The sequence below is a fragment of the Lygodium microphyllum genome, chromosome 2 (assembly GCF_053477565.2).
Source record: "Lygodium microphyllum isolate KBCC chromosome 2, Lygodium_microphyllum_v1.1.10, whole genome shotgun sequence".
In the NCBI taxonomy this organism is placed as follows: Eukaryota; Viridiplantae; Streptophyta; class Polypodiopsida; order Schizaeales; family Lygodiaceae; genus Lygodium; species Lygodium microphyllum.
In genome coordinates this window covers 68,240,868-68,259,311 of record NC_141136.1, presented here as the reverse complement: position 1 = coordinate 68,259,311, position 18,444 = coordinate 68,240,868, and the positions used below count along the sequence as shown (strand labels likewise).

At 43.2% G+C, this 18,444-nt stretch overlaps 1 protein-coding gene across 3 annotated transcripts in view; it reads left to right on the top strand.

Moving 5' to 3' along the window:
- LOC148039851 (uncharacterized) overlaps positions 1-18,444 on the top strand; it is a 175,176-nt gene that overhangs the window by 45,957 nt on the left and 110,775 nt on the right. For 2 of the 3 annotated variants that reach the window (XM_087694618.1, XM_087694602.1), the window contains exon 2: positions 1,914-2,050. In XM_087694618.1, coding sequence (XP_087550744.1) covers positions 1,914-2,050 — 137 coding nt within the window. The remainder of the gene's footprint in view (positions 1-1,913; positions 2,051-18,444) is intronic. The other variant, XM_087694609.1, reaches the window with a different exon arrangement.

Genomic DNA, 18,444 nt, shown 5'->3' with positions numbered 1-18,444 from the left:
AAACTCACATGCAGGCACTTCGGTGGTCCCTTTTCCGCGCCATGTGCTCGGATGATCATCATCCGTGGGTCGCTATCGCCCGGTATTTCCTCGAGGGCCATGGGCTTCGGCATGACAATACCCAACTCCGGAGTTCTTGGTGGCACGTTCTGAATGCTGATTCGCGGTTTTCCAGTTCTTCTTCGTCGCTGCTTACTCATTTGGTGTCTTCCTGGAAACACGTCCTTCAAAAGGCTCAGTGGCACCCACCGGAGGATCGCTTGGCTACTAACTCTTTTCAATTGGAATTACTGGCAGTCTCGCGTTTACTTTCGTGGGAAGGTAAACATGAGCTTAGACCACAATTCAACCGAATGGCACGTTTGGGCTTGTCTTCAGTTGCGGATGCCACCCTTGCCAGTCGCAATGTGCTTATATCGTTTCGTACTGCTAGGCGGCTTTTCAGGATCCCTCGTGGATATAGGCCTTTATGGGAATAGCTATTGACGGTGATCTAGAGCAGACAACCCTTTCCTGCTCTTGCTTCGGATCATCCCTGGCAGGATTGGGACCTACAAGGCCGGCTGCATTTGAGCAAAGCTTCTGCCAACCAAGTGTATCATCTTCTGATTAAAGATAATCAATGGCTAGTTACTAAAGCGAATGCTTTATGGGGATTGTGCAAATCCCGGTCATGGTGGAGGGCAACTGTGATGGAGGGCTGGGTCAACAAGACACCCTTTAAATACAAAGTCTTTCTTTGGAGAGTGATGATTGGGGGTCTTCCGCTTGCTTCGGCTCTTTCCAAGCGACGAATCTCCAATGGCACCTGTTTCTTTTGCACCACTACTATGGAATCCGCCCGCCATCGATTTATTTCTTGCCCCGTCGCTAAGAAAGTTTGGTTATTTTTGTCGGCCGTTTGGCGAGGGGTGGTTGGTATCACACTGCGCCCCTTTGATTGGGTTTTGGGCCAGCCCAAATACCCTACTCCCGCACAGCCACATATGAAGCTCATGTATCACTTTCTTCGATACTGGGGCTGTTGGCATAACTGGACCATTCGGAATGCTTTTCTGTTTGATTCTGCCCATAATGTTCAGCGGCATATTGTGAGGCTTAAGGGCCTCTTGTATTGGCAGTTAGCTCTTCTCCATCGTTCTGATTTGCTCTCTACGGAGGACTTCCGTCCTTGGCATATGGCGATTTCCTCCGCATCCTTGCCATGAAATTGTAACTTGTAGTACTTAGCACCTCTTCACATGATGGCTTGGATTGTCGTCATGTATCTTGTAATCAAGTAATCTTGTATTTTTTTCGTAATTAATACAATTACCTTTTACGAAAAAAAAAAAATCCCTTCATGTTTGGACCCCTTCATCATTGTAAAGCTTTTCATTTGTTACCTAGATGAGAGTGAATAAAATTTGTGGACATCTAGCTCTTTAGATCTGAAGGGTTACACTTACAGATTTTTAGATATTCCCTAAATATATGGAGTGGTAGAAACTTGAAAGTTTTTCACTTGATAAGCAACATGTAGACTGATTCTTGGTTACTCTATGTGCACATTCCTTGCAGGAACTTGGAGATTCATTGTTTTGTGACAATCATTTGTTATATACCCATTTCATAATTTCTTCATAGTTACGCACATGAGGTCTATCCATTATTGTCTATCTTGCTTGTTGAACCATTCAAATATGTGAAAGAACCCTTGTACTTTATCTCTCAACTTTGTGTGTTGGAATCCATGACCTCTCTGTCCATATTGATATTTGCACCAAGTAGAATGACTTGCTACTTCATTTTTGTACTGATGATGATCATTTGGTTTATACACATTTCACCTTGTCTGTACTTCTAATTATGTTCTAAGTTGTCCTTTCGAACGACAATTCTCATTTTTTCATTTCTCTTTTGGGATTCTATAGATAAGCATGACTATTGGAGGATTAGAACTGCCTTCATCAACTTGGGAAATGGAGAAAGATAGAGATGCTAGGAGGGATGCTGACAAAATCATTCAAAGTGCTTTATCCTCTAAGTATGCATTTTCAATTTCCCAATGGTAAATGATCAGTATCAAAAGTACCAATGAGCTTGTGATTAGACACAAGTTACTTGACTGAACAAAAATTGTTACCAATAAATTGAAAAGAAAAAAATTATGGTTTGATTAGATGATTATGTTTGAGGTGAAGCATTGGCTATCTGTACATTGCTAAATTAGCTAGATAAATCCTTCTGCAAAAAGAAATTGAATAGAATTGTGAGGTTGGGTCTAAAAGGATATGGGAGATTTTGCTGTTCCTCAAGGAGTCAAGACTTGGTCCTGTTGCCATAGAAATTAGTCCTTTTGTTGTCTTCTATGGTACTTTCATATATGCATTCTATTTTTCTCTACCATTTGAGTGGTTCTTGATTGGAGAGCTTCTATGTGATTCTTCACTAGTTGGCATTTTTCTTAGTTGAGGTAGAATGCGAACTCTGTCCGGGAGGTTCTAGCTAGTTTCAATTGCTTATCGGGCAGGAAAGAAGTTGTTGCATGTTAAACTCAATGGTATGTCTAGGTAAGATTTGCTGATAGTCCAAAATGCTATGGTTTTTAGGAAGCTGAGAGTTTTTTCCTTCTACCACATTTGACAACATCTTCAGATTCTAGGACTTATCGGTTGATTTGGAGTAGATTGGAGAATCTAATTTGGTAGCACGCTCTGTTGTATGAAAATGATAATTTTCTACATGACGGGATTTTTTGAAGTGCATTGTGATTTTTGGGGATGTTTTGAACTGTATTGTTATTGAGATCTATCGTAAATTGGTGGAAGACAAGAGATTGGTCACATAGAAAACTAATAAATTCTAATCACATAGGGATACCCTTGCTGAGTGGTGGGACAATTTGCTTCAATCACAGAAATTAAAGATTCTTCACCAAGGTAAAGTCTTTGTTTGGTGGGTCTTGGTAGGCAGTCTTCCTGGGGGCGGTCTGTGTGATGTCTCAAGATTGCCCATGGCCAATGCATTTTTTGTACCACATGCTTAGGCAAGTATTTGGATTTATTGCCCTTTTGTGGACTTCTGCGATGCACTGATGTACCATCAAGTGTATGCAGATTTTGGATAAAATACTATTAAGAACCAGTTTCTAGGTGGAACTTCCCCGTTGTTTCAAGTCATGCAATGAACAGGACTGTGGTATATCCGGAGAATGAAATGCTTTTACATTTGATTTGACTACATGCAGCCATGGTCATATTTATCAAGTTGGGGAGTGCTGTTGACGCAAGTGGAATCTATGGCATTTGTGGGTATTATCCTTAGAGGTGGTTGGTTGATGGCTGGAAATTATCCTGTCCACTTCACTTTACTTGCAATCCCTTAAGGATTTCTATGGTCTCCACGCTTTTGTCAAATGATTGGGATTCTAGCATGTCTGGCTGCCTCTCTTTTTTTTTTGTAAAGAGTACGTACATTAGTTAGAACAGAAGTACAAAAGTCAGGGTAGGGTTACTGAAGAGACCATTCGATGCCAAGAAACTAAATCATATCTACTCAAGATGTTAACATGCCGAATAAGATCAATCTGCCATTGAAGAAGTCCTTTAAAATTTGCAACATGATGTTGGATGCCCGAGGCCCGCACATGCACGCGCGCGCACACACACACACACAAGTACACGCATACATGTGCACACATGCACACAAGTGCACACACGCGCACATAGAAATAAGGAAATAAAGACATATTAGTGTCTACACAAGGCCGATGTGGCCTATGAGACAAAATCCAGAGTACATCCATGTCTAATGTCGTCTTGTTAGTAAAGTGAAGATAACATTAAGGTAAGTAAGTGGCCTATGAAATAATACTAACAATAACTATATGATGGGACTATTCTAGAGTAGAATAGTGTCTAGTGTCATCCCATTGGTAGAAAGAAAAGGAAAACCTAGCCTAACAGAACTATTTGTTGCTAAAACTGTGATGGAGACTATAAGTTGTAGTTGATCTCAAGATCTGCACATGATCTCAGTTATGATGCAGTCGCTAACAGCTCTACTGATATGCTCGGTGGCAAGTCTTCGGTGTCTCATGATAATATCTTTGATTTGACTATGACGCAGCCTCCTTGGATGTGGTCCTAATAGATGAGGTCGTCATGCTTGACAAAGTGAAATGGCTTTATCCAATGGGACTCCATGGCATGGAAGGGAAGGTGTTTAGCAGGGTGGCTCTGTCTCTATTAAGCTAGTAGTGTCAGCAGGGTTTGATTTGTGAAAAAGGTCTGTCATTGCTCTTTGTGTGGGTCCCTTTGAATGAATTGGCCTTGAAACAAGCCTTGCACTTTAATTTTGGACATTGGACATCCGATTGGCCCCAAAACTAGTACCCCTTGCAGTATTTCTTTATCTTATATTGCAAATGGAAGGAGTAGAGCTGAGATCCTCCAATTTCCTTAGTTGGACAACACTGTGGCATATTTGGCATACTTGGAATGCCTTCATTTTCGATTCTGCCTGGGTATCCATGGTCATGTGGCCTGTGTTCGTGGCTTATTGTTATGGCAGATGTCCTCTATGGTTTCAGTTGACCTAGTTTTTCCTGACATTGCTACTCCTTGGCTAGACATTGTTTGCTTCACTCTGGTTGTCCTTTCTGTGGGATATTTGTGTGTTATGCATAGTCTTAGAGGTCTTCGGCTTGATTTGTGTTTGCTCTGTTGTTCTTAGCTGACTTGATGGTCTGATGTAAATATTGCCATTTAATTTAATTATCTTCACGCGAGAGAGAGAGAGAGAGAGAGAGAGAGAGAGAGAGAGAGAGAGAGAGAAGATATTAACGTCTACATAAGGCCAATGTGGCCTATGAGACAAAATCCAGAGTACATCCATGTCTAATGTCATCTCATCAGTAAGGTAAAGATAACATTACAAATAAGTGGGTGGCCTATGAAACAATACTGAAAATAACTATATGATGGGACTATATTAGGGTTGAACCATGTGTAGTGTTATTCCATCAATAGAAAAGAAAAGGAAAGGAAAGGAGAACCAGATCTGATAGAACCATGTACAAAAGTGTGGTGGGGACTATGGGCTGTAGGTGATCTTAAGATTTGCATATGATCTCAGCTATGATGCGGTCCCTAGTTGCTTTACTGATATACATGGTGGTGAGTCTACGGTGTCTCGTGATAATGGCTCTAATCCAACTGTGATGTGGCCTCCTCGGACGAGGTCATGGTAGACGAGGTCGTCGTGCTCGATGAAGGGAAGTAGCTCTATCCAATGTGACATCACGGTGTGGCCTGTAAGGTGTCTGGTGGGGTGGCTCTGTCTCTGCTAGGTTGGTAGTGTCAGTAGGGTCGGCTCTGTAGAAGAAGTCTGTCACTGCTCTGTGTGTGTGTCCCTCTGGGTGAGCTGGTCTCCTGTCTCGTAGTAGTGCAGTTCAGTGCCTCTCGAGTGTTGAGAGATCGAGCTCCACTCGTGATATGCCAGGGTGACCGTTGTGTATTTATGTCACCGACTTGTCAGTTGCAGATGCGGTTGGTACACCGCCCATGAATAATAGCTAGATGATAGCTATCCTTATCTACTCTAGTTCGTGGCTCAGTTAGTATGCCACCTTAGTTATTTGAGTTTGGTTTGAGACCCATATATAGGGTTCTTCTATTTCTTTGTATGAGAGTTCTTTTTGGCTTACACAACTAAGAAGAGGAAAACTGTTTTCAGTCTCCACCCTCGTGTGTATTCCCCCATTGTGCAAGTAAGAAAGCTACAAGTGAGACTCCTTCCTTCTCTCCCACAATCTTGACATGGTATCAGAGCCTTGTTCGTGGTAAGGAGCTCAAGAAAGCAAGCCAAGCTCGCGGTGTTCTGGTAAGAGGAGTAGTGTTGCTTTCATTTTCTGTTTTGGGAGCAGATCTCTGTAGGTAGCACAGCCGGAAATTGCAAGAGTGCATTGTCTCAGGTTGAGACGCCCTTCGTAGTGAAGCAAGAGGGCAGTATATGCTGCAGGAGAGGGCTTTAGTCCTCGGTGACCGTGTTTTTTTGATTTGAGGCCATTTCGGGGCCTGTTTTGGAGGCGGAAGTTTTCTGCACGCACTCAGGAAAAGGCCCAATTTTATGCTGTGCGATCATTGTTCTACAGGTCGGTGAAAAGTTACTGTAGAAATTGCATCGTATGCTTGTGTGTAGAGACATTGGGAGTTACAGAATTATCCTTGTTGCCTGTTGATGCAAAATCGTCACTAGGAAGTGACTGTGTGGTCAAATACTACTTTCGTCAGTTTTGCAGATTAGCCCTTGTGAGGCTGAAGCTGTGTTCTTTGCAGTGACAGAACTTTTTGCAGTGTTCTGTAATGGCATCTGATTCTCTCTCACAGATTGTCACTGAAAAGCTTGACAAGAACAACTTCCAAGCATGGAAGTTTAGAATGACGAATTTCCTTATGGGAAAAGGATATTGGGAATTTGTTGCAAGAAATGAAGAAGAACCAATTCTTCCTGATGTTCCCAATCAACAGCAAATGCAAGCATTTAAAGCATGGCATGAGAGAGCCAGGAAAGTTATGTACTGGCTGTCTATCAGTATTTCAGACTCTATGATTGTGCATATTCAGGATGCAAGTATGCCAAAGGAGGCATGGGATACTTTGTCAAAAATGTATAGCACAAATACTTAAGCCAGAAAAATGCAGCTCAAGCAAGAGTTGCATAATGTGCAAAGAGAAAATATGAGCATCAATGACTACCACATGAAGGTGAAGAAGATTGCAGATGCACTTACTTCCATTGGGTCGCCAGTGGAAGATGATGATTTAGTTTCTGTGACCTTGAATGGTCTAGGAAAGGATTATGCACAGTTTCGAACATCCATTTCCGTCCGTGAAAGATTTCCTGATTTTGAGGAGTTGATTGCTCTTCTAATTTTTGAGGAGCAGAGAAATGGTGGTGCATCTTCTTCAGGAGGAACTTCAAAAGAAGCTGTATTCTACTCAAATGCTGGAAGAGGTAGAGGCAGAGGTAGAGGAGGCCGTGGTAGAAATCGGAATATGCAACAAACTCAAGAAAACCAGTCCTATGGAGGAGGACGTGGTAACTCTAGAGGCAGGGGGAGCCAAAGAGGTCGTGGTGGATGGCAAAGAGGCCAAAATGCAAACAACAATGTTGAATGCTACTACTGTAGTAAAATGGGTCATATGGCTAAAGACTGCTATAAAAAGCAGAATGACATCATGAATGGGAAATTGCAACAAGGGAATTATGCATCTTCTAGTAGACAGGGTGATGACAGAAATGAGCATTTGTTTATGGTGCAGCACATGAACAATTCTGTGACAGGTGCAGAAGAAAGCAACGATGTGTGGTATGTTGACTGAGGTGTATCAAACCACATGATAGGTCATGCAGAATGGATGGAGGATGCAAGAAAAATGAAAAAAAACCAGGATTTATGGAGACTGGTGATGATACTGCACATCCTATTGTGCAGATTGGAAAAATTCATTTGTCTATGCAGGATGGGAAAAAGAAATACCTGTCCGATGTATTTCATGTCCCGAATATCACCAAGAATCTGGTTTCTGTTGGTCAAATGGTTGAGCAGGGCTTGCAGGTCAGATTTAATCCTCATGGATGCTTTGTTAAGGATATGAAAAATAAAGGCCGCTTGATAGCAAAAGGAAAGAATGTTTACGTTGGATGCAGACATGCCTGAATTGAGTGCAGCAATGTTTGCACATGGGACCGGTGTAGTTGCAGATATTGATATGTGGCATAAACGCATTGGTCATGTTAATGTACAACGACTTAAATCAATGCAGGCCCAAAACATTGTTGCAGGATTGTCTAAATTCAAGGTTGCAGAAATGCATAAGGTATGTGAAGCCTGTCAGTTTGGAAAACAGGCAAGGAAACCATTTCCTAGACATGTTCAAGAGAGTAAGAAGCCATTGGAATTAATCCACTCTGATGTGTGGACTATTAAAGCTGCATCTCTTGGAGGCTGTCATTATTTTGTCACTTTTATTGATGACTATAGCAGAAAAGTTTGGATGTATTTTATGAAAAAGAAAAGTGAAGTTTTTGGGCATTTCAAAACTCTTAAAGCTATGGTTGAAAAAGAAACAGGCCTGCAAATAAAATGCCTAAGGTCAGATGGAGGGGGAGAGTATCTCTCAAATGAGTTTGCAAGGTTCTTGCAGGAGCATGGCATAAAGCAGCAATATTCATGCAGTCATACCCCACAACAGAATGGAATTGCAAAAAGGAAAAACAAGCACATTGGAGAGGTATCTCGTGCCATGCTCAATGAAAAAGACATGCCAGATTTTTATTGGGCTGAGGCAGTTGCTACAGCAGTCTACATAATGAACATGACTCCCACTGCAGTAATACATGGGATGACTCCAGAGGAGAGGTATACTGGTAGGAAACCAGATATTTCTCATTTGAAGATTTTTGGTTGCATTGCCCATGTATATGTGCCAGATGAGTTGAGATCCAAGTTGGATCTAAAAGCTGAGAAGTGCATCTTTATTGGTTACTCTCTGCAGCAAAAAGTGTATAGATGCTATAACCCTTCTACTCGTAAGTTTACAGTGAGCAGAGATGTTGTTTTTGATGAGATGAGTAGCTGGTATAAACCAGTAAATGTGATTGATGATGTAGATGCACAAAATGGTAATGCTGCACAGAATTCACAGCAGCATTCACAAAATATTAGTGGACTTGGATCGTCCTCTAGCAGTGGTTCACATTTTTCGCCATGGACAGGCAGATTGAGATCAGGAGAATCTTCTCAAAGCAATGCAGATAGTGGTATTCAGGTATCACGAAAAGGAAAAGAGAAGGTAGATTAGTCCATGTTTGATGTGAATGCAGGTCACTCTTATGTGGATGGTGAATCCAGTGGCTCAGAACAGAGCATTGATGATGAGTTGGGTATTCTTTCTATTGTTACACCTGGAGTAAGGAAGACCAGGGATGTTTTGAGAGCATCTGGGAGTGAACCTACTTTGGGCAGGTCTACCAGAGCTAGGTATTCTTGTGGATAGGCTAAAATATGATGGATTTACAGCCATTCACTATGCATATATAGTCAAAGTGACACATGAACCATAACCCACTTCTTTTGAGCAAGCCATGGGAAAAGAAAAATGGGAGAAAGCCATGGATGAAGAAATGGATGCCTTGGAAGCAAATGCTACATGGGAACTGGTACCTTTGCCTAAAGGTAAGAATGCAATTGGTTGTAAGTGGGTTTATAAGGTGAAACACAATGCAGATGGTTCCGTGAATAGATACAAGGCAAGATTAGTAGTCAAGGGGTATGCACAAACATATGGCATTGATTATGAAGAAACATTCAGTCCGGTTGCAAGGATGGCAACCGTAAGAGCAATCATTGCTATGGCTGCATCAAAGGGATGGTGTTTACATCAGATGGATGTAAAGAATGCCTTCTTGCATGGTGATTTGCAAGAAGAGGTCTATATGGAGCAGCCACCAGGTTATGTGCATGCTATTTATCCTGAGTTTGTTTGCAGGTTGAAGAAAGCCTTGTATGGCTTGAAGCAAGCACCTAGAGCATGGTCTGACAAGATAGGGCAGTATCTTGTCACTATTGGCTTTCAGATTTCCAAGGCAGATTTCTCACTTTATGTGAGAAAAACAGAGAAAGGTATTATGCTGCTTGTCATTTATGTTGATGATTTGATTATGACAGGTGACAGTGATGAAGATATCCTTCATGTAAAAATGTTATTGAAGCAAAAGTTTGAGATGAAGGATTTGGGAGAGCTGCGTTATTTCTTGGGCATTCAGGTGATTAGATCACCAAGTGGGATACAGCTCTTGCAGAGGCAGTATGGATTGGATATGCTGTCCAAATATGGGATGACAGGCTGTAAGCCTATTTCAGTTCCTTTGGAGCAGAATGTGAAGCTGAGTGCAGATGCATGTGAGCTTTTGGAAGACCCTACTATGTACAGACGCATAGTAGGAAGTTTGATTTATATGACTATTATCAGGCCAGATTTGAGCTATGTTGTTGGATTGATAAGTCAGTTTATGCAGGCTCCAAGGAAATCGCATTTGGATGCGGCTAGACGCATACTCAGGTATGTGAAGTCCACATTGCAGTATGGACTATTTTATGAGACTGGGGTTCAGATACAGTTGCATGGATACACTGATACTGATTGGGCTGGTAGTATTTCTGATAGACGATCTACCAGTGGGTATGTGTTTTCTTTTGGGAGTGCTGCAGTCACTTGGAGCAGCAAGAAACAGCCTACAGTTGCCTTGTCGAGCACAGAGGCTAAGTACAGGGGTGCAGCAATGGCTGCATGTGAGGTAGCTTGGTTGCATAAGCTACTTTATGATATGCATCAGTCTACAGATGGGCCAGTTGTCATTTATTGTGACAACATGAGTAGTATACACTTGGCAAATAACCCAGTCTATTATGCTAGAACAAAGCACATTGAGGTGCATTATCACTATGTGCGGGAGAGGGTTTTACTAGGTCTTATTGATCTAGTTTATGTTAGCACAGAGGATCAGGTAGCTGACATATTCACGAAGGCATTGGGCGCAGAGAAGCTGCGCAAGTTCAGAGACCTGCTTGGTGTGCAGGAATTGGGATAGAGCTCGGGGGGGAGTGTTGAGAGATCGAGCTCCACGTGATATTCCAGGGTGACCGTTGTGTATTTATGTCACCGACTTGTCAGTTGCAGATGCGGTTGGTACACCGCCCATGAATAATAGCTAGATAATAGCTATCCTTATCTACTCTAGTTCGTGGCTCAGTTAGTATGCCACCTTAGTTATTTGAGTTTGGTTTGAGACCCATATATAGGGTTCTTCTATTTCTTTGTATGAGAGTTCTTTTTGGCTTACACAACTAAGAAGAGGAAAACTGTTTTCAGCCTCCACCCTTGTGTGTATTCCCCCATCGTGCAAGCAAGAAAGCTACAAGTGAGACTCCTTCCTTTTCTCCCACAATCTTGACATCGAGCTCCAGGAGGAAAAGACCTAGGCATCTCTAGTCCTCGTACTCCATGACGCGACGAAGGGGTCCAAATCCATCACGGAAGAGGCAGTGGTACCGTCCTCGTATGTCATAGAGAGAGAGAGAATGGCTTCTTCTCCCTGTGGTATATATGGCATACTTGGAATGTCTTTATTTTTGATTGAGCATCGGGCATCCATGGGCATGTGGCCTGTGTGCGTGGTTTAGTGCTATGGCAAATCTCTTCTATGATGTTAGCTGACCTGGTTCTTCTGAATATTGTTGCTCCTTGGCTGGCTATTGTTCGCTCTACTCCAGTTGTCCTTTCGGTGTGATTTATAAGTGCTACTCATGTAATAGGTTGTTTTGATAGCTTGTTGGCTTCATTATAGTTGTTTCCTTCTTGTTTCATTGGCGTGAAGGCCTGATGTATATCTCCAAAGTGAGAGAGTTTATGACGGTTATTTCTATGCTGACCTGATGGTCTGATGCAAATATTTACTACTTAATTCAACTATCTTCACAAAAAAAAAGGCTTCTTCTCTCTCTCTCTCTCTATTGTGAAGATAATTAAATTAAATGACTTCTTTTGTTAATCGGGCAATGGTTGCATGGAATCTTTTTGCCATGGCATCGAGACTTCATATTAATGCTCAGAAATCTATACTGCTCTCTTGTACGGAGAATGATTTGCAAGCCCTGGGTTGGCATGGAATTGTGATTTCTAAGGGAAATATAACTAGACACTTGGATTATCCTATTGGTGTGGATGTAGCTCTCCATGCTTTGCTGGATTGGATGCCATCCTGTATTTATGATCGGTTCATGTACTGGAAATCTCAAGGCTGACCTCTTCCTGTGAGACTTAAAGTTGCTCAATGCATCATGATCAACATGATTTCGTTTTTCATACCATTGCTTCCTTGGACTAAGAAGTCTCTTTTGGAACTGGTTCAGCCTATCCAATTCATGTTGTGGAAAAAGAAAGGGAATCATTTGGGCCAGATGTAGATTTTGTGGTAGCATGTGACTACTCCTAAAAGGATGGGGGGAGCAGCTTTATTGGATGTTAATTTGCATATGGCTGCTTTGAGGCTAGCTCTTTTGCAGGCGCTATGTGTAGAGAGTCATCCTTGGTCAGATATTGCTCAATTTTTTATAGAAAGGATTGGCATCTCTCATGGTAGCACGGTTATTCATGCTTCTTGGTGGCATGTGCTTAATTCCATGAGACCTATTAAGGTCTCCCAATCTTTTCTCCTTTTTCATTTGATCGCATCTTTGCAGGTGATGTTACGTTTTGTAGTTTGGCGCCCTCTGTTGGGTATTTGACTCACGCCTCACTTACGCCTACGCTCATATGGGAGTGTCGGTGATCAGTAGGACACTGGGGCACTTTTTACTCTCGGTAGGAGAGGTTTTTTCCCCCAGACTTATAGTCTTATTTTTGTATGTGCTTATGTGCTTATGTTACACACTTATGGGCACTTACCGTGTGTCGGGTGTGTAACACCCCCTACAACCCTAAGGTTTAAGGGTTGTACTTTGTACTTTCATGTTACACTCTTTCAGTCTATTCTCTTGGGTGTCGTGCTTCACTCTGTCTCTCTCACTCTCACACTGTCTACTGCACTCTCAGCTGCACCTCGATCCTCCCACCTCACATTTGGTATCAGAGCTTAGGCTCTGTTCAGCTGAGGCCCTGTTCAGCTTAGCTCCATTCAGCATTCAGGAATCTCTGCTCAGGTCCAGCCTCAACCTTCAGGAGACGCCCTGCTCCTCTGCTTTGCACAGCAGCACCTCATCCTTAGCAGCTCGACCTGCTTCTCCTCCAGCTCGTCTGCCCGCCAGCACCGCCTACTCCTGCTCGTCACCAGCGTGTCCTCCTGCAGCTCGCCACCGCCTGTTAGTTCGGCAGCGCGCAGCTCCAGACGCCCTCAGCGCCACCTGCACCTGCGTGCGCCACCTGTCCCAGCGCGCCACCAGTAGACCCCGTCTGGACTAGTGCTCGCCTCCTGTGGCCAATGCCACCCGTCTGTGTGCAGCGTTGACTTTGCAGCTCCACGTCATCAGCCCCACCGCCTGACTGCCCGCCCGACTGTCAGTTTGCGCCGTCCGCCCTGTCCACGTCAGGCGCTCGCCCGACTGCCCTGCCTGCCTGCGACCTGACCAGCGTCCGCGGTGTCCACGTCAGGTACCCGCCCGAGGTACCCGCCTGATTGCCCTGCTTGCCTGCGACCTGACCAGCGTCCGCCCTGTCCATGTCAGGTATTTTTAAAAAAATTATCCTTTTATTCCAGAATAAATCTCTGGCAGAGCGGGTTCCTACGCAAGCACGCATAGAATTCAGGATACGTGCCTGGGACACAGCTGATGCAAATTTCTGGGCACATTCATCAGAAATTTTGGGGCTTTTATGTATTTTGAGGATAGTTGCATATGAACTGCAGTTAGAGTCACAGAAAGACTGTTTTGAACACATTTGAGGCAGAAATTTTGGGGATTTTGATATTACAGTGTTGCTGAGCACTGTTTGCACCTTGGGAAGCGTGCATTAAAGACAGTTTTTGACAGAGTACACCCTTGCACATTAATTGCAGAAGTGTGCTTGCTGCAATTTCTGGAAATTTGCAGATTTCCAGTCCTTATTGCTTTGACATTGCTCATTTGTCTTTGGAAATTTGTCATCATGGCAAATCAGGGAGGTGATGTATTTACGTATGTATCCAAGGAAGATAGATTGGACGGAAACAATTATTCGCTATGGTCATTCATGATGAAAAATGTATTAGTGGATAAGAATTTATGGGATTATGTCAGTGGAGAGGAAACTCGACCGGGAGTTGTAGCTCCCGTTACTCCTCCTCCTCAAGGGGCACGTGGACAACGGGGACCTCAGCCCGCTCCACCTCAGCCACTTCCTCCAAGAACTACAGCTCAAAAAGCTTGGGATACACGTGATGCACAGGCCTTGTCGCTGATTGCTTTGGCAGTTCAGCGGTCCATCATCCCTCACATTTGTTCAGCATCTTCTTCACGAGATGCATGGCTGACTTTGGAGCATATGTTTGCAGGAAAGAATGAGACTCGGATCTCTTTCTTGAAGAAAGAGTTAGAGACTTTGAAGATGAATGAGGGTGATTCTATGCAGGATCACTTGAATAAGATTCAGGACTTGCGAGAGCAGCTCATGAATGTAGATGAGTACTTTCCGGATGCACAGTTGATATCCACCACCTTGAATTCCTTATCTCCTTCGTACTTGTCTTTTCATACTGCATTGAACCTCACCATGAGGATTGCCGAGCACCCACTCACTTTTATTCAGCTGGTTAGTTTGCTTCTAGAGGAGGAGCAAACAAGAAAAAATAGTGGTGTGGATGCTATAGTCTCTGAGCAGGCTTTTGTGGCAAGACATAAAGGCAAAAATAGCAAGGTGAAAAATGCTCCACAGAGTTCTGGTACTTTTGGCACATCACAGAATCAGACACAAGGGGGGATGCAAGCTAAAAAGGGAAAATGTCATTATTGTAAGAAGCCAGGCCACTATATCACTGAGTGCAGGAAGCGCATTGCCAAAGAGAAGAAGGAGTCAAGAATGTCTGTTTCTACTACTCCCACTGTTAGTGAGTCCGCGTCCTTTGTTGTAGACAGGGACTATTGTTTTTACACTTGCAGTTATGACATCTCTTGGGCTGATAGAGCACTTAGCTCTACAGAGGATGCTGACACTTGGTTCTTTGACAGTGGTGCTTCTAGACATATTACATCTCGCAGAGATTTGTTTGCTTCAGTTAGTACACCTCCCATTGGGAAATCTGTACAGTGTGCCAATAATGCATCATACCCTGTTCGTGGTATTGGGGAGATTCAGCTCACAGCCATTGATGGCTCTATTCTCCGCCTGTAGGATGCTTTGTTTGTGCCTGGGATCAAGAAGAATTTGCTTTCTATTTCTTCTTTGGCACGTTGTGGTTTGCAGGTCACATTTGATGATGACCGTTGCATGGTTAGAGATAAAGAACGCATGACTTTGGTCTTGACAGGATCTTTGTGTCATGGTTTATATGAGTTGGATGCTCTTTCAGTAGATCAGTCGGCATACTTGACATCCACTCTTACTCCTGCTATGATACAAGCGGAGTTATGGCATGCTCGTTTGGGGCATGTAAACTTTGGCAGCTTGATGCTTTTGCAGCGTACTCAGATGCTGGATGGCTTACCTCTCTTGAAGAGACCTCCTGAGCACTTATGCGAGGGATGCATTTTGGGGAAAATGCATCGTTTCTCATTTCCCCGTGATGTTGCTTTCAGAGCAACAACCAAATTGCAGTTGGTGCATTCAGATGTTTGTGGGCCTATGCAAACAATGTCATTGGCCGGTTGTTATTATTTTGTGACATTCGTTAATGACTTTACACGTTTTTGCTGGGTCTACTGTTTGAAAAAGAAGTCAGAAGTGTATGATGCATTTTTGGCTTTCAGTGCACTTGTTGAAAATCAATCTGGATGCAAAATTAAGACTCTCTGTTCGGACCGAGGGGGGGAATACATGTCCTCTATGATGAATTCCTTTTTGAAGCAGAAAGGCATAGTCCATCAGTACACTACTGCCTATACTCCACAGCAGAATGGGGTAGCAGAGAGGAAGAATCGGTCACTCATGGAGATGGCCAGATGTATACTAAAGGCAAGGAGCTTGCCTCATAGTTTTTGGATGGAAGCAACCATGTGTGCTTGCCATATTTTGAACAGATGTCCTACCAAAGCCTTGAAGACCATCACACCTTTTGAGGCTTGGAACAGTCATAAACCTTCTGTTGGCCACTTCCGTACCTTTGGGTGTCTTGCCTATGCCCATATTCCACAGGTACTTAGAAAAAAGTTGGACAACAAGGCTGTTAAGTGCATTTTTATGGGATATAGCAGTGAGAGCAAAGGCTATAGACTCTATGATCCCGTTACAAAGAAGGTTTTAGCAGGGATGTTGTTCTTGATGAAAAATCAAAATTATCCTTGGCTGGTTTGGACACATATCAGGCTGTCCGTGATGTTTTTGAAGGGCTGCTGCCCATTACTTTTGGTGATTCAGCTGGAGCTTCAGAAAATGAACCTAATGTTGAGCCAGCTGCTCCTATGGAAAGTGCAGAAATTCAGCCATTGGCTGATCGGAATATTCAGCATAATGCTGAAACTGAAATTCAGCAAGAGCTTGCACACAGTCAGGAAGCTAGATAGTTACCTAGATGGTATTTGTAGACTATGCAAGATAGTCCTTTGGATGCACCCATGGCTGGTTGTACTCGAAGGCAAACTCGTTTGCTTGATTCAGCACATACCATGGAGTTTGTTATGGCAGCAAGTACTTTTGATAATGAAGAGCCTGAATGTTTTGAGGATGCATAACACAGTGTGCATTGAATGGCAGCAATGCAAGCTGAATTAGATTCTATCACTAAGAATCAAACTTGGGATTTGGTGTCTTTGCCATTTGGGAAGAAAGCCATTGGATCGAAATGGGTCTACAAACTGAATAGGAAAGCAGATGGATCCATTGATAAATACAAGGCACGGCTTGTAGCTAAAGGCTACGCACAGAAAAAGGGCATTGACTATGAGGAGACATTTGCTCCTACTTCCCGTATGACGACCATCAGGTCTATGATTGCTTTGGCTGCACATTATGGTTGGACAGTGCATCAGCTGGATATCAAGACTGCATTTTTACATGGGGAACTTCAAGAGGAAGTTTATGTACAGCAGCCCATTGGTTTTGCAGTTGAAGGCTCAGAACATTTGATATGCAAGCTCAAAAAGGCACTATATGGTTTGAAACAAGCTCCTAGAGCTTGGTATGCAAAAATAGATGCTTTCTTGCTTGGTCAGGAGTTTCTAAACAGCTCATCTGAGTCTACCCTTTACGTATGTAAAGAAGAGGGATCTATGCTGATTATATGTCTTTATGTTGATGACCTTTTGCTCACTGGAACACATGCTGTTCAGATTTCAGCATTCAAACAAAATTTGCAGCAAAATTTTGACACGTCTGACTTGGGAATTTTGCATTACTACTTGGGCATCCAGTTCATACATGATGCTCGAGGTATTGGGCTCTCACAGTCAAGGTATATTGGGCAGCTTCTTGAGAAGTTTGGCTTACAGGATTGCAAGCCTGTTTGTACCCCCATGGAACCTGGACTGAAACTGTCATTACATGATGACAGTGATTTGTTTGATATACATACATATGCTCCTGCAGTTGGATGTCTTATCTACCTATGCAACTCTAGGCCGGACATACAGTTTGCAGTTTCAGCTTTGAGCAGGTATATGCATCAGCCACGTATGTCACATTGGCAAGCTGTCAAGCGTGTTTTTCGTTACTTGCAGGGCACTCGATCTCGTGGGTTGCTTTATGCCAAGGGGGGACCACTGCAGTTACATGCTTACAGTGATTCTGGTTGGGCTGGTGATTATGATACATGTCACTCCACTAGTGGCAATTGTTTCTTTCTTGGCTCTTCTTGCATTTCTTGGCTTGGCAAGAAACAATCCACTGTTGCCACATCGTCATGTGAAGCTAAATACAAGGCAGCTTTCACTACCACAATTGAATGCGTATGGCTTAGACGCTTGCTAGCTGATCTGGATGTATCTGTTACGGAGCCTACTCCTTTGTGCACTGATAGTCAGAGTGCCATTGCAGTGGCACGGAACCCAGTGTTTCATGCCTGCACGAAACACATTGAGATCCATTATCACTTTGTCAGAGAGAGGCTACATGCAGGTGATATCAGCCTTGTCTATTGTCCTACCACCAGTAATGTGGCAGACATCTTCACCAAAGCTCTTCCTCGTGACAAATTTGAAGCATTTCGCGATGCTTTAAATTTGATATCCTTTGGTGGCGGATGATCCTTGTACTCTTGATCACTCTTCACTCTAGGGGGGTTTGTTGGGTATTTGAATCACGCCTCACTTACGCCTACGCTCATATGGGAGTGTCAGTGATCAGTAGGACACTGGGGCACTTTAAACTCTCGGTAGGAGAGGTTTTTTCCCCCAGACTTATAGTCTTATTTTCGTATGTGCTTATGTGCTTATGTTACACACTTATGGGCACTTACCGTGTGTCGGGTGTGAACACCCCCTACAACCCTAAGGTTTAAGGGTTGTACTTTGTACTTTCATGTTACACTCTTTCAGTGTATTCTCTTGGGTGTCGTGCTTCACTCTGTCTCTCTCACTCTCACATTGTCTACTGCACTCTCAGCTGCACCTCGATCCTCCCACCTCACATCCTCGTGATTTTGATAAGGAGGAGAGTTCGCTGCAAGGTGAAGTACTGGCTACATCCAGGTTGTTGGATTGGCTTGATAAAGATTCACAGAGAGACAAGTTTAATTGGATGGCTCGTTTGGGGTTGTAGACAGTCCTTGATG